At 48.6% G+C, this 26,817-nt stretch overlaps 1 protein-coding gene across 2 annotated transcripts in view; it reads right to left on the reverse strand.

Moving 5' to 3' along the window:
• Positions 1-15,563, reverse strand: part of PPP1R12B (protein phosphatase 1 regulatory subunit 12B) — a 133,077-nt gene extending 117,514 nt beyond the window's left edge. Inside the window, exon 1 of one of the 2 annotated variants that reach the window (XM_085561521.1) lies at positions 15,206-15,561. In XM_085561521.1, coding sequence (XP_085417647.1) covers positions 15,206-15,493 — 288 coding nt within the window. In that variant the 5' untranslated portion in view covers positions 15,494-15,561. Of the gene's footprint in view, positions 1-15,205 lie in introns of both variants that reach the window. The other variant, XM_085561524.1, reaches the window with a different exon arrangement.
• Positions 15,564-26,817: the final 11,254 nt, after the last annotated feature.

Raw genomic sequence — 26,817 nt, forward strand, 5'->3', positions numbered from 1 at the left:
GGCTCCTTCTATAGCTGCTATTAATATAAGGGAACAAAAATAACTCTTGCAATATGCTCTGAAGTTCAAACTGTGGCTCTGCTGCTGTACAGGCTGGCACAGCCCTGAAGTCTCTCATCAAGAGAGACAGACACATTTACCACTTATCTTTTTCAGCACGAGGGAAAGCTTGTTCAGAATGACTCAAGTGATATTCATTTAAAAGCCAAACCATTAATGGCTGTGAAGGTCAAATTCTGTTTGTCAATCACCCAAGAATTAAAAGAAAGGTCAGTGCAGATGATGAAGAAAAGAGGAAATCCATCCCTTGCATGAACACCTGGACACTGTGCTCAGTCAGATGTATCACATCAGACTACTGCAAGCCAGGAAGAGAAAAATGCTCAAAACCTCCTGGATTAGTGAGATGATATCCCACACATTCTTTCTAGTTTAGAGGACGCTGTGAAATATAATCTTCATGCCACTGCAGCAAGTTACCAAAAAATTCAATAAAACTGCCCACTAAGCACAAAGCAGAATTGCCACAATTTCTGCAAGATAGTATTATAAACCCTCTAAAAAGCAATGGATTTTAATTTTGAAACTTTTGCTTTAACATTTGAGAATGTTACTAGTTTTCCCCCATCTTACTTTTTCTTCTTGACTCTCACCTGCAATAAATATTGTTTTTTTAATTGTTCTTTGTATATTCCACCCATCCTAGAGCTTGGCAATCTAGAGCATAACTTACACAGTTTGAATTGCACCCACCATGCAGATTCTGAACACATTGAAATTTTTGGCATGAGCTGTGTCCTAAAGCAATTAGCTCCACATCTGAATTTTACATTGCATGAGAAAAAGTATTTGTTTTAAAACTCTGATGTCCTTAAATCCTTCCTTGTAGGAAAAACCGAACACGCCTAATGCGATTTTATATAGAATTTTGGAAACCTTTATCCTATCTGTGCTTGTGGCTTTCTATCAGACAGAAGGAATCACAAAGTTTTGCTCTTTACTGGTATAGAACCCAATCCATTACTTTGATCCCTTTGCTGTTATTTCCCATCTCTTTCCATTAACTATATTACTTTTTTTCGAGATAGTAGAAAGAGAACTGTAAATACTAATCTACACATGGGCACAATACAAGCTTTTTCAGCCTGTGACAGCTGGACTGGAAGCCACTATTTCCCCATAAACATTACTCCCCATTTACACATCAAATTTTGCCAGCTACTTTATCTGTGAATTGGCCAATATAGACATCCTTCAGGGCCAGCTCACCCATCACTATCTTGACTGTGCAGGAACCTTTGCAAACTGTGACCTCATTCTAGTCCCTTTCCTGTCTCACATAAAGGTGTGCAGAGCAGCACAGACTCCAGAGGAGATGCACAGGATAACTCTCCTTCCTCCTGCAAACTGACCCTTTTTTGCCAGCCTTTGTTTTCTCTCTTTCAGATAGTAATTAATAAGATCTCTTTATCTCACAACAGCTTTATTTCTTAAGAGTTTCCACAGAGGGATGTTGTCAAAAGTGTTTTGGAAATCCAAACATACCATCTCCACCAGATTTCTCCTCTCCACATGCTTGCTGCCTGTTTTGGGTTCATCATTTCCCAGGTTCTTCTTGGAGTCCCTTTTGGAAACTGTCACTTCCTGCTGACATCCTCTGGTAGCTGCTTTAAATGATACATCATACACAACAGATAACAGCTCAGTGACTTCATGTGCCAGTTCCAACTGATGCTGAAGACCTGACACTTTTCATTTGTCTGAGCAATTCTGGAACCTGTTCTGTCAATACTACAGCTTGGGAAAGCCCAGAAAGCCGAATTTTAATTTTTTATCTTAAGAGATCTTTGTACATGAAAGACTGACAGCACACAGCCTGGGTATCACTGAGAAAACTCTACATAACTATTCAGCACACAATGCCAAAAGTGGGACAGATTTGTAATTTGAAACTATTTTGTTGAGCTGTATCCAAGACTCGGATTCTCCCAATACAGTCCAAAAAAAAAAAAAAAAAAAACAAAAACAAAAAAACCCCCCAGAAATAGACAGTGTGCTCCCTGAATAGAGCATGTATCTATTAGAGTGATTTATGATAGAGAAGAGAATGCACACAGGCCACAACATACAAAAAAATGGTATGTCACAAGGAACAATATATAATTCTTTCCATTTTGAAATAATTAGGATTTAAATTCCACTAGATCATAATTTTTCAATTTTCTTCATTGGAAGTCACATTTCATAGATGCAGTATGTAGATGTTTGCAGAAATACTATTTGGCTGCAGCAAATATGTTCATCCTCATGTACACACCTGTCCCCGTACAGCCCACCTTCCACATCCATGTGTATGGGAACAGGGAAAGGGTGCAAACCCCAGGAGAGGTGTGGGTGACCTAACCTGAAATTTGGCAAGTCCATAGCCAGAGCCTTTGCACAGAGGGCTGACACATCAATACTGAGTACCTCTGTCTACAGCAGTATTTTGGGTGCAGTTCAGACCTCACTGGAGATCACAGAATCGCAGGATGCAACATGTTGAAAGGGACCCCAGGGGCTCATCTGGTCCCACCTCCCTGCTCATCCCAGAGCATATGGCCCGGGATTTTGTCTAGATGGGTCTGAGATATCTCCAGGGAGGGGAACATCACACCCTCTCTGGGCAGTGTTTTCAGGTCTCAGTCACTGCCCAGGGAAGAAGTTCTGCCTCATGTCCAGGTGGAACTCCCTGGGCACCAGTTCCCATCCATTCCTCTAGTGCCAGTGCTTGGGTCCCAGGGAGCAGAGGCTGGGCCCTGCTCTGAGCCCTCCCTGCAGACACTGACAGACAATAATGAGATCCCATTTCAGTTGTCTTCTCTCAAGGCTGAACAGCATCAACTCCCTCAGCCTTTCCTTGGCAGGGAGATGCTCCAGGCCCTTTCTCATCTCTGCAGCCTCCACTGGCCCTGCTCCAGGAGCTCCAGGTCCTTCTTGAGGAGGAAGGTCGTGTCCTGAGGAGTCCAGACCTGGACACAGCACTCCAAATGTGCCTCACCAGGGCTGGGCAGAGGGGCAGGATCCCTCCCTGACCTGCTGGGAATGCTCTTCCCAATACACCTCAGGACACCACTAGACTTCTTGGCCCCCCAGGGCACCTGGATGAAAAACAGACCTCTAAGGACCTGGGGGGAACTCTGCTGCCTTTCAGCTTTTCACTGAATCAATGAGATTAAGTTACTAGAGGGTCTGGGAAACAAGTGGCAGTTGGCAGGCAAGTGACATAGGGCCTGGCACAAACTCAACAGCTCAAGGGAAGTTTGAAGCCCCAGAGCAGCACTTTGGTCCAAACAGCATCTGGGCAGCCCTGGAGTAGCACCTGAGGATGCCCTGGGGATGCAGAGCAGCCAACACATGATGGAGCTGCCCAGGAACAGCAAACAAACAGTCCCACCCAGGACTATCCTAAGGAACACAGAGCCACAAGCTGTCAAACAGGGCTGTAACCCTCACTGGTTCCTTCCCCTCCTAGCAAGGGGCTATTTCACTTGGTCCAAGAGAGGGACTGCAGCTGCCAAGCCCTACTCTCCCCTCACTGCCCTGCTTGCTGGTCTCCAAACCGCAGATGCCACTGACTCCTACCAACCAGCCTAGTTTCCTCACCCACTGGCTGAAGCAAGGCTTTGCCTGCCCCAAGCTTTGACACTCAAAGCTACTCAAACCCAGCTCCCCAGGGTGGCACATGGGACCAACTTGTGACAAGCTCATGCAGTGCTGAGGTTAAGCAAGTAGGACTGAGACATTCTTTCTGCAGGGACCAAGCTGAGCTGCTCAGTTATGGCTATTCAGTCTTGAGCAGCTATCACTCAGAGGCTGTGCATCCTCCCCAGAGCCTAGCCCCTACCTGGTGCCTCCTGCACTCCCTTCCCATATTCAAACAGCACTGAGCAACACTTAATATCTGAAGTGCAGCAATGATTAAATTGGTAGCTGGATTGAAAGTAGAAAGGGCTCCACCAAAGTGGGCTCAGAAACCAAAAATGTCTGTTCAGCTTTATAGCATTTCCTACAGTGTCAGCACACTGTAGCAGCGAGAAGCATTCCTCAGCAACTGGAAGGAATTGCTAAGCCCATTAATAAAATTAAGACAGTCAAGTTCGATAAGAGAATACATCCAATCTTAGAAGCCACTGATATCTGTGCTGCAGGATGGGGAAGAAGCATTTACCAAAATGGTGGTAGAAAGCAGAAATCCACAGTCATCATCTCTCTTGGGAGACGTGACCTGGTGGCACTTCTGGTTGCGTGTCTGCTCCTGAAGAAAAGGGGTCACAACATGCCTTAGAATTGAACTGCTGCTGACAGACTAGCCACTTGGAACTGATGGTGAAGTTGCTGTGCAAGTTTGCACCAAAAAGTAGGGAAGGCACCACAGGTATGACACAAGAGCAACTGCTCACTGGCTGTGTTCCTGCAGTACTGAATGCTGAAGAACTAGGAGACAAGTCAAGTGGCAAGAACATCTCCTTTTTCTCTCCCGACAGGGACTTCACCATGAAACTTACGTTTTGTAGAGGGGGGTGGGGAGAGGCAGGGCAGGGCTGTTGGTGGGGAAAATCAGGGAGATAAGGAAATCAGGAAAATGCCCTACAAATGGTTAGTTTGTGTTCACAGGAGTTTTCCAACCCTGCAAGTGTCCAAGGCCAGTCTGGACAGGGCTTTGAACGACCTGGTTTACTGGAAAATATCCCTGCTATGGCTGGAGCAAGATGATCTTTAAGGGCCGCTCCTCCAACCCAAACCATTCCATAGTTCTGTGATTCTACAAATGTCTCAGAGTCACTGCAAAGAGTCAGAGCAAGTACGGCTGAAGCTTCCAGCAGCACTCCAGATGACAGCCCTGGTCCAACAAGATGGACATGTGCTTGAGGGAACGAAGTGCAGGTCCCAGGAAGCACAGACTCGTCCTGTTAGCTCCACTGTGCAGCACCAGAGCCCTGACCCAGGGAATGAGGGGGAAAGAACGACCATGGGCCACTTTTGAGACCAGGTGCAATGCAGACATGGCTAAGAGGGAGCTGGTTGATGTCACTGCAAAGCACTGTCAACTTTCAAAGGTCACAGTGACAAAGGGAGGCATGATGACATGTGAACACCACCCCACCATGTTAGAAGGACCCAGGGAACATCAGACATCTCAGTCTCACTGTAGCCCCAGAAAGGCTGTGTAGTAAATCTTCCTGACAGACATTTCCAGCAGGAGGTGGAACAGCCAGCGTGGATTTAATGGTGGCAAATCTTGCCTAACTTGATTGCCCTCCAAGCTGCCTGCGTGGAGGACAGGAGAGCAAGTGTAAGATACCTTTGACACCATCTCTGCCAGTGTTTTCAACAGGCAGGAGCTGGACTGCAGAAGTAGATGACTGATGTTGGCGAGTATATCAAGCTCAAAAGCTGTACAAAGTCCAGCCAGCAGCTGATTACCAGCAGCATCCCCCAGGGCTGATATGGGGTCAATAAAAATCCATGTCTTCATTAACAAACTCAATTAACACCAATTATAGGGCAGAGAGCACTCTCACCAAGTCTGCAGATTATATCAAACTGCTGGCATGGCTAGGGCAGGAGATCCTCCTCAGAGGGACCTACACAGACTAAATAAAGGGACTGATGGAGATTTTATGAAGAGGCACACAGTGTCCTGCCCCTGGACAGAATAAGCTCTTGCACCAGCACAGACTGGGGCAGCTGACTGTAAAGCAGCTCTGCAGCAAACAACCTGCCAAGCTCTCAGGGAGAACAAGGAGACAGAGGCCAGACACCCACAAAAAACTGCAGCTACGGACCATCCATACAACTGTCTGGAAGACTCTGCAACTCAACAGTGACTTTCTACCTCTCAAAAGCCTTTGAAAGAGTCCCTTTGAACACAACTTTATCTCTCAAAGCTTTGCAGGGTACACAGATTCACCTAAAATGGTATAATGAGAACATCAGCCCACACTAAGTCGAGCTAGCTGAAGCCTGGAGCAGATCAGTCAGCTTCCTGAGAACACAGGGAAGGAGCACGAAGCCAGGGAAGAACTGAAAGCCAGGATCAAGTGATGGAACCAGCTTTGAAGGTTTAACCCAGACACTCTCTCCTGTGGAAGCAAGTCAGCAGCTCTTTCTACCTCTGTTCTGGAGAGCTATTTCAGCCCAGAACTCTTAATTCTGCTTGAAATATTTGCTGCAGACTCTTAAAACCCGTATCTCCCATAAAAAATGGAAGATGATCTGGTAATAGGCTAGAACGTAGCATTTCACTGCCATCAAGTTGCTTTGAAAGCATCTTGGCCAGTGGAATATTTTTTGGTAATACAAATGATTACATTAAAACAACATGTCAGTCATACCAACATCACTTATGATATTCATTAAAAGGCTCAAGTAAGGGCCTAGGGTTCATTATCACAGAAACTACTACTGGGATGTTCACAGCACTTGAAAAAAAATTAAATCACATAATTGACAAGCAAGAAGTGCATCACAGCTGCAGTCAGACTCCTACCCAGGCTCAGGATGTGCATCTTTTCCTGGACATGTTCTGCTAATGCAAGCAGTTGCTCAGATTTAGGGTGCTATCCACAAAAACACCAAAGCTGTCTATGCTGAGTGCGCCATCTCACTTACAGAAACCACAGAGCAAATGGGGTAGAAAAAATGCTGTTGGCACAGGCAGGGTCTCTGCTAATGATGTAACTCAGAGCAATTATATAAATATACACACACACAGATATATTTGGGTATACCAAAACAATTAAAGCAAGCCACAGCACTCACAGCCAGCTGTGTTAGAGCTCCCCTGTCCCACCAATCTTCTATGGGGGAAATCCCTAGGCACATGTCTCACATAAAATATTAAATTGTCAGAGATCACAGAATCCCAGGCTGGTTTGGGTTTGAAGGGAACTTAAAGTTCATCCAGTTCCATTCCCTGCCATGGGCAGGGACATCTTTCATTAGACCAGGTGGCTCCAAGCCCTGTCCAACCTGGCCATGGACACTTCCAGGAGTGGGGCAACCACAGCTCTTTGGGCAACCTGTGCCAAGGCCTCCCCACTTTCACAGGGAAGACTTTTTTCCCAATATCCAATCTAAATCTCTTCCCTTTTAGTTTAAAACTGTTCCCCCTGGTCCTATTGCTATCTGCCTGTGTAAAAAGCTACTTTTTAAATAAAGTTCCTGCTTTTTATAATTGTCACTCAAGATAATTCATAATTAATAGCTGTTTTGGGTATTCCAGGAAACAGCTAAAACAGGATTTTGAAATCCATATGAATTGAAATCCTGGAAGATGAAGGTGCTTCATACTTTGACTTCAGAATGAACCCAGCAGCACTTCTTGATGCTTCAATTCAAGCACAAAGCCCATGTGAACTGGGAGCAACTCCCTATGCAGGCCCTACCAGCTTCATGCTGGTTTACATTCCTCTGGGTGATGCTACTCTATTTACAGGTCCAAACTAAACAGACATAAGCTAGGCATGGGCAGAGCCCACACACAGTCACTTCATTTCCCTAAACCACTGCTAGAGCCCCTCACTAAGCCAGCACTTGTGTTGAAGACAAACTGGACTAGGACTTGCTGCTATCCCACCGACCATCAGGCTTTGCTACAAAATCACATTAACTGATACATCAGGCAATGACAAATTATAAATAGGAAATGGCTTCAGAAAGATTCCAGAAATGCATGGTGAGCAATCACTGTGGCAAATCAATGCTCTGGCTCAGAGGATCGGACAGGACCAGGTTTAGTTTTACCCTGAAAAGGCAGTGACACATAAAAAGCTAATGGCAGGTGGTCACTCTGCATTCTGTACATCTCACAAAGATTTATGAGCAAGGCTGAATGCTGGAAAAGCAATGCTGAAGCTGCTTGTGTCTCTCTGCAAGGTCAGCTTATTGTATTATAGAAACATTTCCAGTGAAACTCCTAGAAGTTAAGAGTGCTCTATTTTGTCCAGCCACAGGAAACAAGCTACAAAAATCCCAAACAAATCAGCATTAAAGAAAAAGAAATCATACCATTTACTCTTAAAGAGTGAACTTTCAGTTATTTTGGTTGTTTTCAGAGCAGCAAAGACTATATTTAAACTTAGAGTTTAAAACTGGAAGGAGACTGATTTTTCCAAAATTTGGTTAACAGGAAAATATTTAACAAGAAAACACATAGATGTATTTTCTAAAATAGTGATCACTCGTAATCACTGCACATTATAACTATTATGAATGAAAACTGGCATGAAAAATTACGTAGGTGTCTAAACCAGGAATTTTGATGTCCTTGATTGTCTACAGCTTGATGTGAAAAGAGAAGCCTGACTCCTGGGGTCTGCCTGTTAGCAATGTGTGGTATTGTGCTCATTAGCCTGGAAATGCAGAAAAGCAAATTTCTTCTGGAAAACATTTGAAGAATTAGGTATTTAAGACAGGTCGTGTTTCACTATAGTGAGAGGTGGGACATCTCAGGAGTGGAGAGGAAATAAAATTTGGCTCCCTGAAGCTGTGCAGGTTGAAGCTTCACCTCACAGCCATACTCTGGGTCCCACTGCTTCCATTCCAAGTTCACAGCAGCTTGAAACATCTCTGCACAGGCCTGGATAGACTATTCTCACCACGAGCTTGTTCTTAAGTCCATTCATGTTGAAGTGAGCCCCATGAAAATAGGTACCTAAATCCCCACTAAATTGTTCCTTCATAGAATCACAAACTGGTGTAGGTTGGAAGGGACCTTAAAGTTCATCTCACTGAATGCCCTGCCATGGACAGGAACACCTTCCACTAGGCTAGGCTGCTCAAAGCCCTGCCCAACCTGGTCTCAAAATTTTTAACAAGTGAAGTTTTCCTGCTAAGACCCATGGCCCAGCTCCTCGGGCAAGCTGCACCTTTCCTCCCCGTGCAGATCAGTTTGCTGCAGCCCAAGAAAGGAGATTGCAGGGACAGCTGTGGCACCTCCCTTTAGAAAGACAGCTGAAAATAAACTGCAGACTCAGATCCCCAGATTTATACTGGGCAGCCTCACCGTGCTGGGACCATACCATCATCACTAGGCCAAAAGGTTCACTCAGCTGGGGATCCTGTCACTGCATAGCAGGGGCTGCCATTCCCCTGTAAGGCTTTGGGTTTCTCTTTCATTCTGTACCCCAGCCCTCTGCACAAACACATTTTTTAAAAAAAACATGTTTCAGAATATTTAATGCTCCACCTGCTTTCACTTGTATTCAAAAGTTAGAATAAAATATCAATTTATACAACCACTTATGTAATATTCCCTTCTCCCAGCCTTCTTAAAACTGATTGCTCTAATATGCACAGTCTGACAGGCCTTTTTGATTTATGGTATATAATAATCCTCAATTGGGAGCCAGCATACCAATTCAGAAGTTCTATATTTTAATATTAGTCAGCTATTATCTCAGTATATTACAAAACACAGCACTTGTGATGTCTCACAAGCCCCACAGTACCTACTCTGAATTCTAAATCTCTAAAACTGTTTGAAATAGAAACAGATCCTAGCCCAAAAACTCCCTGTTAAAATAAGCAAAAGATATTATAAATTGCAAAAAATAATGCCAGGATGATGGGACCTTCATCTAGTTTACAGCTGAGAATTCTGCACATAAATGTATGAATGTTTGAGCACAAACAGTGAACATTTCCAGCCATGCCAGCAGAAGCTGCAGTACCCTGTGCTGCTGGAGCAGGGACTGTCCAGGCACTGCATTCATTGCTAATTCCTGCATTTCTGCTGAGTTGGCTTTCAATCTTATCAAGCCATGTTGATTCAGACAAGTATGCAGCATGGAAATCTTGTCTCCATTTCTGATGCAGGCTCAAGAATTTCATCTGCACAAGTCAGAAAGCTTTCAGCACACATTAGGCACAACAAGCTTTCCCTAAAATACCTTTCCAAATGAGCTTTCCAAGTGAGGCCAGAAGTTCAGACTGCCTAGCAGCTACAGTGGAGATGAGAACTTTTCCACAGGCAGCACCAAGGGACCAGGGTCCACACTTCCAGCTGCTGCCATGAAGGAAGTTGTTGCTGAAAATGCCACCAGCTCTCCTGCTCAGTGTTTATGGGGAGCAGCGGAGCCTGACGCATGGAATCACTGGGTAGAATAAACAAAGGCTGAGGAAGGAAGCAATGAAGATGCACATTTCCCCTCCCAAATACCCATCTTCTTATTAAAATGCAGTTTCCTCCCAGGCACCCCGTATTGAGTAAATGATGTGGTTGTCTTCAGTTTCCAGAAGCCAAACCAACCAGTTGAAAGTGCCCCAAACCAAACCAGGGGAAGGTTTTCTGCCCTGCTGCCAGGAGTAGCAGCTCTCCCAGGCTCTAACTGCAGCTCAAGGTTAGTTTGTGTAGTCTACAGTTAATTCTGCCCATTCAGGAGATGACTTGGAAATAGAGATGCAAGGGAAAGACAATTGAACCCTTCATGGAAACCATCATCAAGGTAAAACAGGGACTGAGTAAGCCAAAAGGAAGAAAATAAAAACATGAGGTTGATAAAATAGAACTTCAGATTTTAACTATTATGTCTCATAAATTCCTTGTGTATTGTAGGCATTTTCCAAGCTATCTCATTTTGTTCTGAGCCCTGTGGGATAGTACATGCTACTAAATTCTCATTTATAAATGAAACCCAAAAACCCCATTCCACTCACCCTAGTGATAAACTATTTTTGACAGTGCCATGTTTCACTTTGATGAGCAGTGTTACATGCAGCACAAGGAGATTGCAACTTTTATTTTTTCTGGTAGAAGAACACCTTCAGAAGGGAACTCTGCACAGCACAGTGGGAAAGGTATGACTCTCCCTAGATAACCTTCTATTCCAGGAATGAATGTATTTTTAGGCAATGCAGCCACCCAATCTTAAAAACTGCAGCCTGATTTATTATGCTATCATCACCAACTTAAAGATCAGAAGCTGAATTACCTTAAACCACAGCTGTGATGTCCCAAAGATGGGGCACCTGAACATTCATTCCAGAGTTATCATGTCCCTGTAAATTGTGTTATCTCCTCATCTTTCAAGGCACAGACTGGCTGTTACATTTTGGTGACTGAGAAATTTTGTGTCCAAAGAAGGGAAGGGAGCTGGGGAATGGGCTGGAGCACCAGGAGCAGCTGAGGGAGCTGAGAGGCTCCACATGGAGAAAAGGAGGCTCAGGGGATCCTTCTGGCTCTGCACAGCTCCTGACAGGAGAGGGAGCTGGGGGATGCTGGGCTCTGCTCCCAGGGAACAAGGATGAGAGAGAACAGCCTCAAGCTGCACCAGGGGAGGTTCAGGCTGAATCTTATGGAAAAGTCTTTGCCAAAAGGAGGGTCGGGCCCTGGCAAAGGTTACCCAGCAACATGATGGAGTCACCATCCCTGAAAGTGCTCAGCAAGTGTGTAGTTGTGGCACCTAAGGACATGGTTTAGTGCTGAACATGGAAGTGGTGGGAGAATCCTTTCCTCCTTCCCCTCTCACTCTCTAGATTTTGTTTCAGTGTTAGCACCTCAGTGATTCTTCCAACAGTCTCCAGACTGCTGTGATGGGGCAGAGTGCTCTCTAATATCTCTGTCTGTTTTCTGGACTGTCCAAAAATTCTGCTGCTTCCTGCTTTGTTACGGCTGCACACAATCTGTATGAGGAAATTGCAAACTTGCTAAGCAGCAACTGAAAATTGCCCAAACCTTTTGACACAGATGCCACCTTATAAAGCTCTGAGGAGCAACCAGACATGCCTGCAGTTTTACAGCCCTGGCTCAGAAGGAGGAATAACAAACTGAGAACAACAAACAGCCTCCACCTAAGCCAGAGTCACTGCACAAAGTACCTGACTATTCAGGAAGCAGCTCCTGAATGATCACAGGCACCCAACAACTGAAAGAAAGTCAACAGCAACCACCAAGGTACTGCAGAGTACTATAAATGACACAGGAGTTATTTCATGAGCAACTCATTTCTCCTTGGAACAGGCCAAAGGGAAACAGTAAATCATGAAAGAGCAGACAGAGGATAAATAACCTTTGCTGTCATCCTTTGTGAACCAGTCCTTAAAGACAAACAAGCATTGCTATTATTACATTGGGAGATGCTTTCCTAACTAGAAGCAGCAGAATGTTTTTCCCTTAGGACTCAATTTTCATACGAATTTACTTTTTGGTTTTATCTGTCACCCAGGAGACAGAGGAGCAGTTCATACCCATTTCCCACCACCTGCAAACACTAGAGAAGTTCAACCACCACCAATAGTTCTCATCAACTGGTAGAAGTTTTCTTGATGATTTCTAAATGTTCGCTCACACTTAACCAATATCTCCCTTTCCATCCTTTGCATTAGACACAAAACCATTGTCAAAAATAATTCAGTGAATATAATTAAGTTAATAATTGAAAATACAGGACTGATGTTCCTCCAGCAACATTCTGAGGCACTGAGGTAGACAAAGTACAACTGAAGCCACCCTACAGGTTCCAGACACGGTCTGTGGTGCAGGTCTGTGTGGCACCTGATGCTTCCAAATAGGGCAGTGACACAGGCTGCAGGCTCAGAAACATCACTTGTAATTTAAAAGGTTATTTTCAAAATACAGCTTTGTGGCTATAAATAGCCAAGCCAGCTTCTCACACAGCAAGCACACAATGGGTCTCAGCCATAGTGGCCCAGATACCAGAGCAAGTGTAATTTTACCTATGTGAACACACACAATATTTGGGGCCACCCTGCACTTCAAACAAACTAACCTGATTTGTAAGATTGGTCTTAGGTTTTGTGGGAGCAGCTGCCGACTCTGACAAATTAAGTCAATTGACTTGGTTAACCCTTCCATTACCTAAAAAGACCCGATTGCTAATCCAGAGCAGGTCTCATATATTAAATTCTTTAACTAAATAAAAATATTTTTACCTGATCTTTCAGTCAACAAAGACAGCTCTTTTCAATGTGTAGGATTTCCTTCCGCATTGAGTGGCCATTTGGTTGCACAGGTATGAAACAGACTGTCACTACCATCTGCCCTGGAATGTAACATTGTGTTTCTAATACTAAGAGAAGTTATTTAAATATCCTCACACATACTACATCATTCCAGCTGTCAACCAGTGCTCTGGGGATCCCCAACCTAACTGGCCTCGGCTGACACTTTACTATAGGCAGCATGAAAAGGCAACATGAAAACAAATCTGTTTTGGAGATGTCCAGAGAACGGAACTCAAAACAACCTCCCCAACCATACTAATAAACATTTTCATCTGATAGAGATTTACAGACTCAGGATACACATACACAGCAAAACCTTTAACAAAACAGTGTTTTCTCCATTTGGGTGTGCAAGAACATCTTGTTGCTCCTCAGCAAAACTGTTATTACATCCATGGGACATTGGAACAAAGTTCTTATTCCAATCACAGTAAGGTCACCCTCCCTTTCCGTCAAGTTTGTGAAGAAACACTTCACGTAAGCAGCTGGCTGGTACTGCCAGCATCTGCTCCACCACTCACTCATCCAAGCTCTTCCAAGTATCAAGCCCTAGGTGTTACTGGTCAGTGTCACCCGATACTGTGCTCCCAAGGCACATATGATACAATTCTGTATCCTTTACGTATACAGAATTCAATTTGCAGCCTGCCTGTCAGTACATGGCCTGCCAGGGTCTCCAGGAGTGTGACCTTGCTGAGCTCACTGCCTGCCATCAGAGTCCAGCGCCCTTCACCAGACACCTCACAGTACCCGCAGCAGCAGGACAGCCAGGCTCTTTTGAGGAGATCACAATCCGTCCTGGCTGGAAGGCCCTCTTGAAGTCATCCCAATTCTACCATGTATCCACCTTAAATTCAGCCTTCTTGGCTGTGAAAATGCTGTGAATAACCTGATTTTCAGTGGCTGGTTCTTACCAGTGTCCACAGGACACTAATTTACCTGATAATAAATGTACATGTGCTGTACTGGAGGTTACTAATGCAGGGCAATTTATTTGTTATTGCTACATCAAACTCCACAAATAACCAAGAAAAAGGCCCGTCCATTACAAAGGATACAGCTTTGCCAGCTGAAGTCTTATTCAACCTGACAGTCTGTAAGCTTGCATGTTCTTTACTTCACTACTTATTTTTGGAAGCCTAAAGCAAAATGAATAAATCTCCCTGCCCCTTGCTCCCTGACAGCCGGGAGCCAGCAAGCTCCTGAAACACCTTGTACATGTCCCGAATGCTCCTGTAATATCAGCCCAGCAAAGAAGAAATCCTGATTAACTCAAGAACTATCCTGCTATTTGTGCTGTTAACACATTACTCTTTACAAACACATTAGTTCCAGATGTTATTCCTGAACTGTGCTTTTTTCCCCCCACTCCTGTTGTTACACTACATGCTTAATCTACACTATCTTGAGCTAAGAACATTTTCTTTGTGAAGCTGGCCTGGATCCAAATCAGATTCATTTCGCTGACCAGATGCATCAATCTGGGCCTGATTTCACATGCCCTGCTAAATCCTCAGTCTTGGACAGCAACAGGTTTCCCAATATTCTGCGGAGGCAATTTTGCATGTTTTCTCACATTCCTGCTCATTGCTACAAGAGCAGCAAAAGCTACGGATGGAATGCAGCACATGTTTCTTGACAGTCAAGGCTTGACCACTCTGCAGCCAATTCCTACGACCACTTTGTACCATCTTCATATTTTGGATGAGTATTAATAGAATCTATGTTGCTTATCGGCCATGCGGCCACTCTGCTCCCTGCCAAGGAGCAGTTTGGGGAGTTTCAAGGCAACTCTGATAAAACACAACACAGGAATTGGCCAGATACCCCTGATCTTTCAAAATACTCCTACCGGGAAATTTTCCTGGCACTTCAGGAGACCCCAACAACATCCTAAGTTTTCAAAAAATTAATAAATTGGCCGCTTGTTCAGGCCCACAGCCCTGCCAGCCCCCGCTTCATTTTGCTAATTAACCTACTTAATAACCATGTGAAAAGTTGGTACATCCCACTGCCCGACTGGAAGAACCTCGGTCTGCTCTCTGACACAGGCTGAACGCGCCGCACGGGGCTCGGACCAACGCGTACGAACCCTTTGTTTACCAACACCCCCGGCCGGGGCTGCAGGTACCGCTGTGCCCCCGGCCCGGTGCTGACCGCGGGCACACACAGCCGGGCCGCCTCCCCGGCCCCGTACCTGGTGCAGGGCTGTCAGCCCGTCCACATTGGTGGTGTTGATGCGGGCGCCGCGGCCCAGCAGCCTCTTCACCTCCTCGGTGTCGCCGCTGGAGCAGGCGGCCAGGAACACGGCGCCCTCCTCGAAGCGGACGCGGGAGCCCCCCGTGCCGCGGTGCCGGCCACGGCCGCCCCCCGCCGCCACCGGTTCTTGCTCGGTCAGGGAGCCCTTCCAGCGCCGCAGCTGCTCGGCCCGCCGCAGCCGCGCCGACTCGGCCCGCTTCCCGCCCAGGTGCTCCGGCTCGGACATCGCCGCCGCCGCTCTGAGGGCCGCGCGGGGCCGCGCCGCGCTCAGCCCGGAGCGGGGCGCAGCGCCCCCGCCGCCATCTTCGCTACGCCCCCGCCGCCGCCGCGCCCGCGCCGCGCGCGCCCCACGGCACCCCGGGACATGTAGTTCGGGCGGGAGCGGCGCCGCACCTGCCCCGGGGCGGCCGCGGCTCCCGGCGGCCCCCGCGCGGCGCCGCACCTGGGCGCGACCGGGACTACAGCTCCCGGCGGCCCCCGCGCGCGGGCGCGGTCGGGCGCCATTGCTGTGGCTTCCCCGGGTCCCGCCCTCCCCGCAGTCGGAGGAGCGCGGACCCGCTGAGGGTGGGAAGGAGTTGCGGGGTCATCGGTTGTGATCCTTTTGGCTCGACCAGCCTGTGCCCGATCGGCACCTGGTCACCCAGCCCAGAGCACTGAGTGCACGTCCAGTCGCCCCTTACATGTCGTGCCTTCAGGGATGGAAACTCCACCACTGTCCTGGACAGCCCCTTCCAACGCCCGACCGCCCTTTCCGGGAAGAAATTGTTACTAATATCCAACCGAAACTTTCCCCTGGCACAACTTGATGCCGTTTCCTCCTGTCCTGTCCCTGTTCCCAGGGAGCAGAGCCCGGCTGTCCCCTCCTGTCAGGAGCTGTGCAGAGCCAGAAGGGCGCCCTGAGCCTTCCCAGCTCCCTCAGCCGCTCCTGGGGCTCAGCCCCTTCCCCAGCTCCGTTCTCGTCTCTGGAATCTCGGGATAAATGTCCCGACGGACGGACAGAGAGGTGCGGAGCTCCTAGAGCGGCTCGGTCCAGCAGCTGCCAGTCACACAAGTAGCTGATTTTATTGAGAAAGTGCCAGAACCTGTAGATTTGCAAGCAAAAACTAAGCAATAAGCATCAGTAGGTCTGTGAAATTCTCTAATCCTGGCACAAGGAACATAAAAAAAAAAAAATAAAAAGGTATGGAATTCTGAAACCTTCATGAAACCAAATTTGTTATGGAAAAATTCAATTGGGGAGGCTAATAATAGATAAATAAATTAACAAGAATTTATTAACCAAGCGGTATTAAGCAAAAGAACAGCACTGGGCGACCGGGGAGCCTCTGCTCTGCCACGGTGCACCTTCCCCTTTTACCTTTTTGTTTTTATAGTCCCCTTTTTTTTCCCGGTTGATGTATTTTCTCTCGATGCACTCTGCGCCGGTGCAATTGGTTGTTAGGGGGTCTTGTTTTTTTTTTTTTTCTCTGCCCTTGGTGGTCATGGGAATGAAGGCTCCTTATCTTTTTGCAGATTATCCTTGGCCTAAAAGTTAACTTGTATATAGTTAGTTACACAGTTTTCTATGTTAGTTGCACCTGCACAATTCTTAAACAGAATACATGCTGTTTACCCGGGCCCCCTCCCCCTCTCCTCCTTTTCCCACATCTTGAGATTCCCTACTCAGTTCAAATTCTTATCGCCTTCAATGCTCGTTTTGATGAACAAAGACCTTTTTATTTATTACAAAATTCATCATCCTTGAAAAGCTCAGAAGGCAAGAAGGTTTCTCAGAACTTTGTGCAACTCTTCCGCCACACTAATAAAGGTTTTGTACAAGGTTACAGTCATTAGAGAAGAAATATTACACGAATTTTCGATTCTCTGGGCATTTAAAGATGTATTTAAAGAATCCCTGGGGAAAACAGAGGGGGACAAATATGCGTGATCACGTACATTTAGTATTTCAATGTCTGCCTTCCCCTGGTTAACGCCGAGCCCGGGCGTCCCGGGAGGCGAGCGGGACCTGCGGGGCTCCCTGCGGCACAGCCCCCTCGGCCGCTCCCTGCCAGCCGGACCCGCTGCAGCGCTCGGGCTTGGGCTGAGACCTTTGCCTTGGCTTCGTTGCGCCTTCCCCGAGCCCCCTCTCGTGGCTGCGCCTTCGTCCCGTCCCGCTGAGCATCACACAGCAACGCGGTGTTCTCGATGAAGGGGCTGCCCCTCTCCGTCAGGTTGTTCTGCGGTACTCAGCTGCCGAACGGAGGATTTGCCTCCAGTTGTTCACTGGCGGAATCTCAGGACGGCTACGCTGCTGAATGATCAGTGACAAGTCCCCCAGAGCAGATGGTATTTACTCGTTAGCCTTAAAACAACTCCAGCAGTTTTCAGCAAAGTTCCAGGGAAGACCCCCGGGAGCTGTGGAGCCGACTGATATCCCCAGCGTGATGGGGATATCAGATACTATCATATCGTGACTCACTCTAACGAACAGTTAGGAGCCACAGGGTCATTCAATATTCACAGAAAGGCCAGATAATGGTTGACATGACAATATAAAATCACAAACATGGAGTTTGGAATTGCTAGAACAGAAATGGTTCAGATCAGAGCAGCGATGGCAAGGGCTTCACGTGACAGAGTTCAGTGTGGAGCTCCTGACAGTGGGCGGTAAGGACAGTAGCTGTTGAGTGGTGTCCGTTCCGCTATAAAAGGAGGAGTTGGCAAGGACTCTTTTTGATAGATTTCTTGGACAAAAATAAAGTGCAAATGCAACAATATTATATCTGAGAACCATCTATTGCTAAAAAAGGGTAAGTGCTCTTACTAAAGGGGGATAGGAAAAAAAGAGCAGAGAGGGAAAACGAGAGACAAAACGAAACAGAAGACAGGGACAGCGTCACCACAAGAACCGCGGCTGTCTGTCAGCCGGGCTTGGCAGACGGAGCGTGTGTGCTGCGAATCGCCGTGCGGCTGCCTAGCTGCCGAGGCGGGCTGGGCGCGATTTCCCGACAGCAGCGGGCTGCGTGCTCCTCCTTCGGGGACAGCGTGCTCCTCCTTCGGGGACGGCGTGCTCCTCCTTCGGGGACAGCGTGCTCCTCCTTCGGGGACAGCGGGCCGCGTACTCCTCCTTCGGGGACAGCGTGCTCCTCCTTCGGGGACGGCGTGCTCCTCCTTCGGGGACGGCGTGCTCCTCTTTCGGGGACAGCGGGCCGCGTGCTCCTCCTTCGGGCACGGCGTGCTCCTCCTTCGGGCACGGCGTGCTCCTCCTTCGGGCACGGCGTGCTCCTCCTTCGGGCACGGCGGGCCGCGTCCTCCTCCTTCGGGGACGGCGTGCTCCTCCTTCGGGCACGGCGGGCCGTGTGCTCCTCCTTCGGGGACGGCGTGCTCCTCCTTCGGGGACGGCGTGCTCCTCCTTTGGGGACCGCGGGCCGCGTGCTCCTCCTTCGGGCACGGCGTGCTCCTCCTTCGGGGACAGCGTGCTCCTCCTTCGGGCACGGCGGGCCGCGTGCTCCTCCTTCGGGCATGGCGGGCCGCGTGCTCCTCCTTCGGGGACAGCGTGCTCCTCCTTCGGGGACAGCGTGCTCCTCTTTCGGGCACGGCGTGCTCCTCCTTCGGGGACGGCGTGCTCCTCTTTCGGGCACGGCGTGCTCCTCCTTCGGGGACAGCGTGCTCCTCTTTCGGGCACGGCGGGCCACGTGCTCCTCCTTCGGGCACGGCGTGCTCCTCCTTCGGGGACAGCGTGCTCCTCCTTCGGGCACGGCGTGCTCCTCCTTCGGGGACAGCGTGCTCCTCCTTCGGGCACGGCGTGCTCCTCCTTCGGGGACAGTGTGCTCCTCCTTCGGGGACAGCGTGCTCTTCCTTCGGGCACGGCGTGCTCCTCCTTCGGGGACAGCGGGCCGCGTGCTCCTCCTTCGGGCACAGCGGGCCGCCGTGGCTGCAGCCCTGGAGCCGCCGTGCGCTCCCGGCTCGGGGCGCGGGGGCTGCGGAACACGGGGGGCTGAGCGCGGACGGCGGCGTCCGGCGGGAGGAGAGCGGAACACGGCGTGGTCACGGCGGCGAGCGCCTCGCGGGAACGGGCAAGCGGGGCAGGACGGTGCAGGCAGGGAAACGGCGCCATGGGGAACAACAGGCGAGGCGGAGGGGGCCGCGCAGACCCTGCGGGCTCGCCCCAAGGTACCCAGGGAAATGGCTCCCGCGGTGTCGCAGCTAGCTGCTGCTGCCGTGTGCCAACGCTCCTCCCGCAGCCCGGATTGGCGGGCATGTGCCCAATGGCCAGTGGGTGAAGGGCCCACTCAGCCCCACCGTGGAGGCCTTCTCTGCTGTGATTGCCTGCCAGGTGAAGCCTTCCTGGGGACAGGGCTGCCAGCACATCTACAACCCCTATCAGAATAGAACAAATGCTGAGCCATAAATAAAAATCAGATTGGTCCCTTTCAGGTTGGTGTGAAAGCAACAAGACAAATTATTTACAGTAAGTTAATGCCAAATAATTCTCCTTGCTGAAAAAGGGTTTCAGCTGTGTGTTGTTGCAGGCTGGGATCCCTCTGCACACACTCCTGGGGAGCAGGAGGTGGGTTGTGGGGTGGGTGAGCACCTTCCCATGCTTCATATTATAGAATCATAGAATCCCAAAGTGGTTTAATTTGGAAGGAATCTTAAAAGATTATCTCATTCCACTCCCTGCCATGTGCAGGGACACCTTTCTCTAGACCAGGCTGCTCCAAGTCCCATCCAGTCTGGCTGGATGAACATTTGAACACTTTCACAGATGAGGCAGCTACAGCTTTTCTGGGCAACCTGTGCTAGGGTCTCACCACCCTTACACAGAGGAATTTATTTCCAATATACAAACTAAAATCTCTCCCCTTACAGTTTAAAACTGTTCCCCCTTGTCCTGTCACTCCAGGACTTTGTCGGTTCTGTTCAGGTACTGGAAGGTTGTAATTAGGTCACTACAAGGCCTTTGCTATTCCTGTCTGAACAACACCAATTCTCTCAGCCTTCCCTTAATTCTCTAAGTCATCTCTGTGGCCTCCTCTGGGCATGCTGCAACAGCTTCGTGTTCCTTCTGTGCTGGGCCTCAGGGTGGGAAGCAACTCTGCAGGTGGGGCAGAATCTCCCCTGCCCTGCTGCCCACGCTGGGGGACCAGCCCAGCACAGGGAGGGTTCTGGGTGCCAGCACATGTGCATGGGCCACGTCTACTTCTCACCCACCAGGACCCCACAAGTCCCTCCCCTCAGGGCTGCTCTCCATGCCTTCACTCCCCAGCCTGTCTCTTCCCAGCAGGATTGGTTCTTTCTCAGGATGAGCATGCTGGGACTGTGCTGGAGCAGGCCTGCAGCTGCTGAGCTTTTCCCCTCTTGCTTCCAGAATGGAATTCCTTGGGGCAGGAAGCCAGGCTGGCATGAGCCGGAGCCCTGGCCTGAAGCCGTGGGCACAGCCACACTGGCACTTCAGCTTCGGGTTCTGGGAGCCCCTTCCCTGCCTGAGCCTTGGGACGGGGAGAGAGCCCGCCCTGTTTGCACAGCTGACAAGAGCAGGCTCCTGTGAAAACTGCCTGGCTGGGCCTGTCAGCCATTTGAAATCGGGCCTTTTCTTGTCCTGACAGGAACTTCACCCTGGCGTAGTTGTGGAGATTTCTGCCTCTTCCCAGGACTCCTGGACATTGGACTGAGCTACCAAATGCCAAGAAGTCCTGCACAGCCACATCTCTGGAGAAATGGCTGTGACCCACACCAACAGCCATCCCCATACCCCTGCAATCTGTGCCATTGTTTCTGGTATTTGTGAAAGATACAGCATATTGGAGTCAAGCTGTCATGTCATGAAGACCAGATTATATAATTTGACAGACATTTGGGGCAGTTTCCCAGCCTGTAGGTCTGAGTTTGCTATAAACACAACTTGAAGCAAAAGGAATTGCCTTAGATGCCAAGCTGGGGCTGTTCCCAGCAATTGACCTGAAGATTCCTAGAAATGTTTTGGAATCCTCTCCTGGTTTGGTGTGAGGAGACTGGAAATCAGACCAGAAGAGGTCCCCCTTTCCCCATGGCATTCCATGGCTGACTGCACTGTCCAAGAACTCAGAGGAAATCAGGCAAAAATACCCATTCCAGCTTCATAGAACGTTTTATCCCAGTGACATTTATCAATAATACTTCTACAATTACAGAGATTCAATGAGATACAATGTCAATTCCTGAATTTTACAGCTCAGCCTTACTCTATTAATCTTAACACCTCTTGTTAACAAGCTCAAACAATTTTATTGGGAGCTTGAACAGAAAGTAAACTTTTCTTTCTTGAAAAAACTCTACCAACTCTAACAAACTCTGGTATCTACAGAAAACAGCAAATCTTTTAAGAAACGAGCTAAATCCAATACAAACTGCAGCTATTTAACATCCAACTGTTCCTAGCCTGAAAACCCCAAAATGTAAGTTTACTTCCTTAGGCCAGAGGTGGTTGTTTCTTTGGAACTACTTCCTCTTGATCATTGGCAGGCTCCACTGGTCAAGGTTTCTGCTAAACAGTAAAAAGAAAAAAGGAAATTCTCACGTTGAAAGAATACTTAGAAAGGTGCAATTTTTGTACACCCAAGTGCCATCTCCTCTGTCCGTGCCCCAGCCAGACCAGCCAATGGGCAGGGCAAGAGCCAAGGAGTGGGCCCAGTTCAGGGATGCCAAAGATGCAAGAGCAGAGTGTGCCCCCAGGTCAGCACCAGACTCCAGGGCCAGCTCCTCTTTTCTTCAGGCTCCCCCCCCAGCAGTCAGGGTGTCCCTGGGCAGGGCTTGGGTGAATTGAGCCCAAACTAAGCCCCCCTGCAAGCCCCCAGGCTGTTGCTGCCCGTGCTGCATTGCCCTGGCATGGCAGCTCCGCTGGCCCTGGCCAGGGCAGCAGCTGGGCCGAGTTCTCCCACCTTGAGGGCCATCAGCAGTGGACACAGGGTTGCCTTCTGTGAAGAGGAGCCCTTGAAGCTTGTTGGTGCTGTCTGAGCTGCTCCCCCTTGGGCTGCATTGATGCTCATTTGTTCCTCCTGGTCCGAGGCTCTGGCACCTCTGCCCTAGAGGGATGGGACCCTGCAGAGAGACAGAACAAGTGACTCCAGCTTTGCTGCTGCTTCCAACTCAGCCAGGATCAGTGATGACTTGCAGAGTTTGGAGGGACTGTGGACCATTTGGGAAGGCAATCCAGCTCCATGAGCATTTGTGTCCTCTCTGTAAGACTTAGCAGCCTCTGGCTGAAGCCTAGGCAGGCTGAATCCTCCCTTGGAGGGACAGAACAAGATTCTGCTCTGGAGAAGCTCAGGGCTTTCTGAGAGGAGCAAGGAGTGCCCTGACCAAGAGCAGCTCTACTCCAGGGCGCCACAAGAAAAGGCAGAGGCAGCTTCCCTCTCATCCTGGAAGTCTTCCTCCAGAAGAAAAGCCAAGGCCAGTGCCACTCACCTGCTCCTGCTGCCCTCTGGCAAACAAGACCAAGGAGTAGCCCTGCCATAGGGCAGTCCCTGCCAGGCTCTCAGCACAGAGATTGTGGCCCACCTGTGCATACTCTGTTTTTGTCAGTGCTTGTCTCTCTCATATGTCCTCTTCAGTCCCTGGAATGTCTGCACGTAGGTGATCCATTCCAGTACAGGACAGAAGTTCTCGATGACATGGACAACCAGGGACTTAAAATCTTCCTGCAGAAGAACAACACACCGTCTCAAATCTCCACGGGTCACAGGCTGAAGTTCAGAAAGCTTCTGAGTTTCCTTTGCAAAGGAACAGATTCCTTGGCCAGAGCCAAAACACTTTTTTTTCAGAGCAATTGTGAAGCAATTCTGATTGATTCTGAAGCCAAAAGCTGAAATCTGGAAAGAATGATTCATCTTCCCATGGCAAAGGACACCAGAGTCAGCACTGTCCTGAGGCTGTTTGTGACACTTGCATTGAAGCAAGAGGCTGCACTGGGCCTGTTGAGCTGAGAGGCCACGGCCGTGTCCGAGCTGAAGCTGCTGCTGAACTCACCGGTCTGAGAAATTCAAAGAGCTCCAGCACAGCCCTGTGGAGCAGGTTGGACGTAGCTCCATCGTCCAGCAGAGCCTGCATAAGGGATGCCAAGAGGTTTCCCTGGGTGATGTAACAGGTATAAAGCTCATCCTTCAGGGCAATGAAGTGCAAAACACCTTTATGAAGAGAGAAATTTAAGGATTCCAGAGCCACAGGCCAGGGCTGCAGTCCAGAAATTCATTCCCATCCCTTCCCATGAATCCTGAGTTCAAGTGTCTACTGGAACACCTTCCACCCAGCACATGCTAAGCTTGGAAGAAGGAAATGCCAAAGGCTACTCACTCAAGGCCAGAAATGTGTGTTTGGAATTGATCAAAAGCACATCTCTTCTTAGCAAATCCCAGTGGAGGATGTAACTCGTCATGTGCTCCTTGTGCCATGTCACACAAAAACTCAACAGCTCCAAAATTAAAGCCAGGAGTTGTGCCATTTAATAATAATCTACAAGAAAAGTAATGTCTTCAATGAGCAAAAAAGAAAAAAAATAAAGAAATGTCCTGTGCTGTCTACCCAGCTCAAATGTTCCTGCAGTTTATGACATGTGTTTGATGGACTTTGGCTTTCCTGGGTTGCTTTAGGAGGCAGAATTTTTAGGGAGAACAAAACAACCAACACAGTGGTGACTTTTTTGGCCCTTGAAGCAAATCTTATAAAGGATAGAAGTTCAACTCCTCCACCATGAACCCTCCTCCAGGAGATCCATCAAAAGCACAGCCTGAAGCCATGTCAGGGAGGGGCAAGAAGGGGCTGAAAAGTTCTGCCTGCAGAACCCCTGTCCTTGGGGAGCAGCCATTTTTCTCAAGTGCATTCCCAGCTGGCCTAACCAGCTGGTTGCTGGGAGCACCCCTGTCAGTCCATTCCAGACACTACAAGCCTCCAAAGGGGGAAAACAAGGTAAAATCCTCATTTGCTATTTCCCAGGTACCTGTTGGTGCATTGACCAGAAGCAGCACAGTCAGAACAGGAAGACAGAGGGCGTACAAGGAATTGAAAAACCCAAGTATTTTGGATACCTAAGGGAGAAAATGGCTTCATTAAATCCTGGCCTTGGCAGAGATCTTTCCAATCAGAAAGTGCAGCATCAGCAGAAACAAAGGCCTACAAAAAATTCCCTTGGCTCTGACAGCTCTGCCTGTATCTTTCTGGTGGGGCCTGAAGCATTCAGGTGTCCCCTGCACAAAGTGCCATTTCTTTCTTTGGCAGGAAATCTGAGAGACATCCAGCCCACTAGGGATACTAATCTATCATGGCAATCCATCCGTGACCCCCAAGGTTTGGCAAAGTGTCCTTCAAGTTCTCTCCAATGCAGTCATTGCATCATGACAACCTTCCAACCTTCTCCCAGGTATTCCTGTCCATTCCATGGTATGAACCTGTGGATTGGGGGTGCCAGGGCCTCTCCTGGACTCTGCTGCTGCCAGATGTCTCCTGCAGGCAGTGGGAGCTTGTAAGATTGATCCCGGGGCCTTTGGGGTACGATCCAGCTAGCTCTGGACCCCCAGCCCCTCTGAATCTCACAAGGACAAAAGTAAAAGACTGGAGGCGCTCTTTCTTCTTGGGACTATATTCCCACTTTATTGTGGAACCACTCCAAGGAAGTGCAAGGGAGGCAAAGAGAGGAAAAGAGATTGAGGATGTTGCTGCAGGAGATTTAAACCCAGGGGAAGGGGGGTGGAGGAGAGGGGCCACATATTAGATATCAAGTTTGGCAGTGGGCTCCTCTCAACACTGCAAGTAGGTTGTTAAAAGAATTAGTGTTAGATAGTGGGGTATAGATAAAGTGAATGCAGCATGGCATCGGGGAGGAACCCAACAGCTCTAATTCTTGGGGTTTTGGCAGCCACTCCTCTGTGGGGTTCCTAATCATTACAGTTCGCCTCTGACAGGTTTTTTGTGGCTGGATATGGTGTGATTTGGGACCTAAGTCAGGCATAGGTGTGTCAAACTTGGCTGGAAACTCTCTAGCTTGCAACAGAATCCCTACCAGGCAGGTATACAGAGGGTCTCTCGCTGCTGCAGTGGACAGGCGTATATTTTCTTGTTGGAGCATCCACACCAAGGTCACGCAGATGTTTTGGTGTGGCTGAGGGAGGATCCACATGACTGTCAGACTGCTCAGTATGAATAGAATGACAATTGGACAGGGCTCATCATGAGGTTGGCTAAGAGGTAGATTTTCTTTTTTAAAATGAAAAAAAAAACTATTTTAAAAACATATTGTCTTGGTTTGAAAAGACAGGAGTCTGTGAAGGAAGACAAGAGCCTCCCATGAAATAGAAAAGATAAACCCCCTCCCTCCGAATTACAACAATTTCAAAATTAAAAGGCTCTTAGGCAAAGATATGGGAACGGGAATAACAGTTCTTTACTAGGGGAAAAAAAACCCCATAAATAAAAAATTGTAATTAGTACAAACAAAACTACTCATAGAGTCAGCAACCTGACACCCTGAGGAGTCAGGGTGTTGGTAATAGTCCAGTTAAATGGTGGCTGCTCTTCCTGGAGGGGCAGATGAAATGCTGCTGAAGAGGTGGTCTGTAGAAGGGTCTAGTTTTCTCTGAAGGTCTGGTGATGGAGTAGATGGGCCTGGTCTTCCTCTGGGGATCCAGCAGGGAAGAAGCTGCTTCTCTGGGAATCCAGCAAAGAGGCTGTTGTCATGTCCCAAAAAATGCTGATTTTATGCAGGTAGGGGTGCTTGGCTCCTCCCTCTGGGTGGAGCATCTCACCATGGGATGATGGAACTTTACCAGTCATGCAGTGAGTCATTCAATTGTCCATTAACAGAAGATATCTCCCTGGAGGGAGACATTGTTCTTGGAAGAGATAAGAAAACTGCCCAACTTAACAGGAGGTACCTGCCCCACCTCCAACAGATGGCAAATAGAATATATGCTTATCTTACAAGCCAGGACACTGACCCACTCTCACAAGGTTGCTTCTTTTAGTCTGTGATTTGTCTTTGGTTAGTGCTACAGCAGGGGCTGCAGGGTGCCAGGGCAGGGTACCCACACAGACTCGTTTCTTTTAGTTTTTCCTTTACCTGGTGGGGGGAAAGTCTTTGAACTATGGGAATTCACCTGTCCCTCATTCAACAGGACCTCTAGCTCCAAGTTAAGAGCACCCTTGTTTTGGGAGCTGTTCTGTTTTGCAAAAGGGATTTGAAGTCCTTTGTTCATGTTTTGTTTAAACACTTCCTGGGGATCACCCGGGAAGACATTCACTCAATTCAGTTTTGGGGGAGAGTGGGGAAATGTATATATAGAGAACAAGTGAATGGGAATTTTAAAGTGGAGAAGTTTTACCCTTTGTTTGATTCTATTCTTAAGTTGGTGAAGGAGAAAGGGAAAAGTTGGGACCCCAATTCACCCCAGTAGCCATGTTCCTCCCTCCCAAATCCTAACCCTCCTTCCCCCAAGAGTGGGTCAGGACGCAGATCCTGCCCAAGGGTACAAGATTGCCACCTGCCTCCTGTCCCCCTCTGTGCCTATCTTGGGCTGGCACTGGCCACACCAGCCCGGACCC

This window comes from Lonchura striata, chromosome 26 (genome assembly GCF_050655825.1).
Source record: "Lonchura striata isolate lonStrDom1 chromosome 26, ASM5065582v1, whole genome shotgun sequence".
Classification (NCBI taxonomy): domain Eukaryota; kingdom Metazoa; phylum Chordata; class Aves; order Passeriformes; family Estrildidae; genus Lonchura; species Lonchura striata.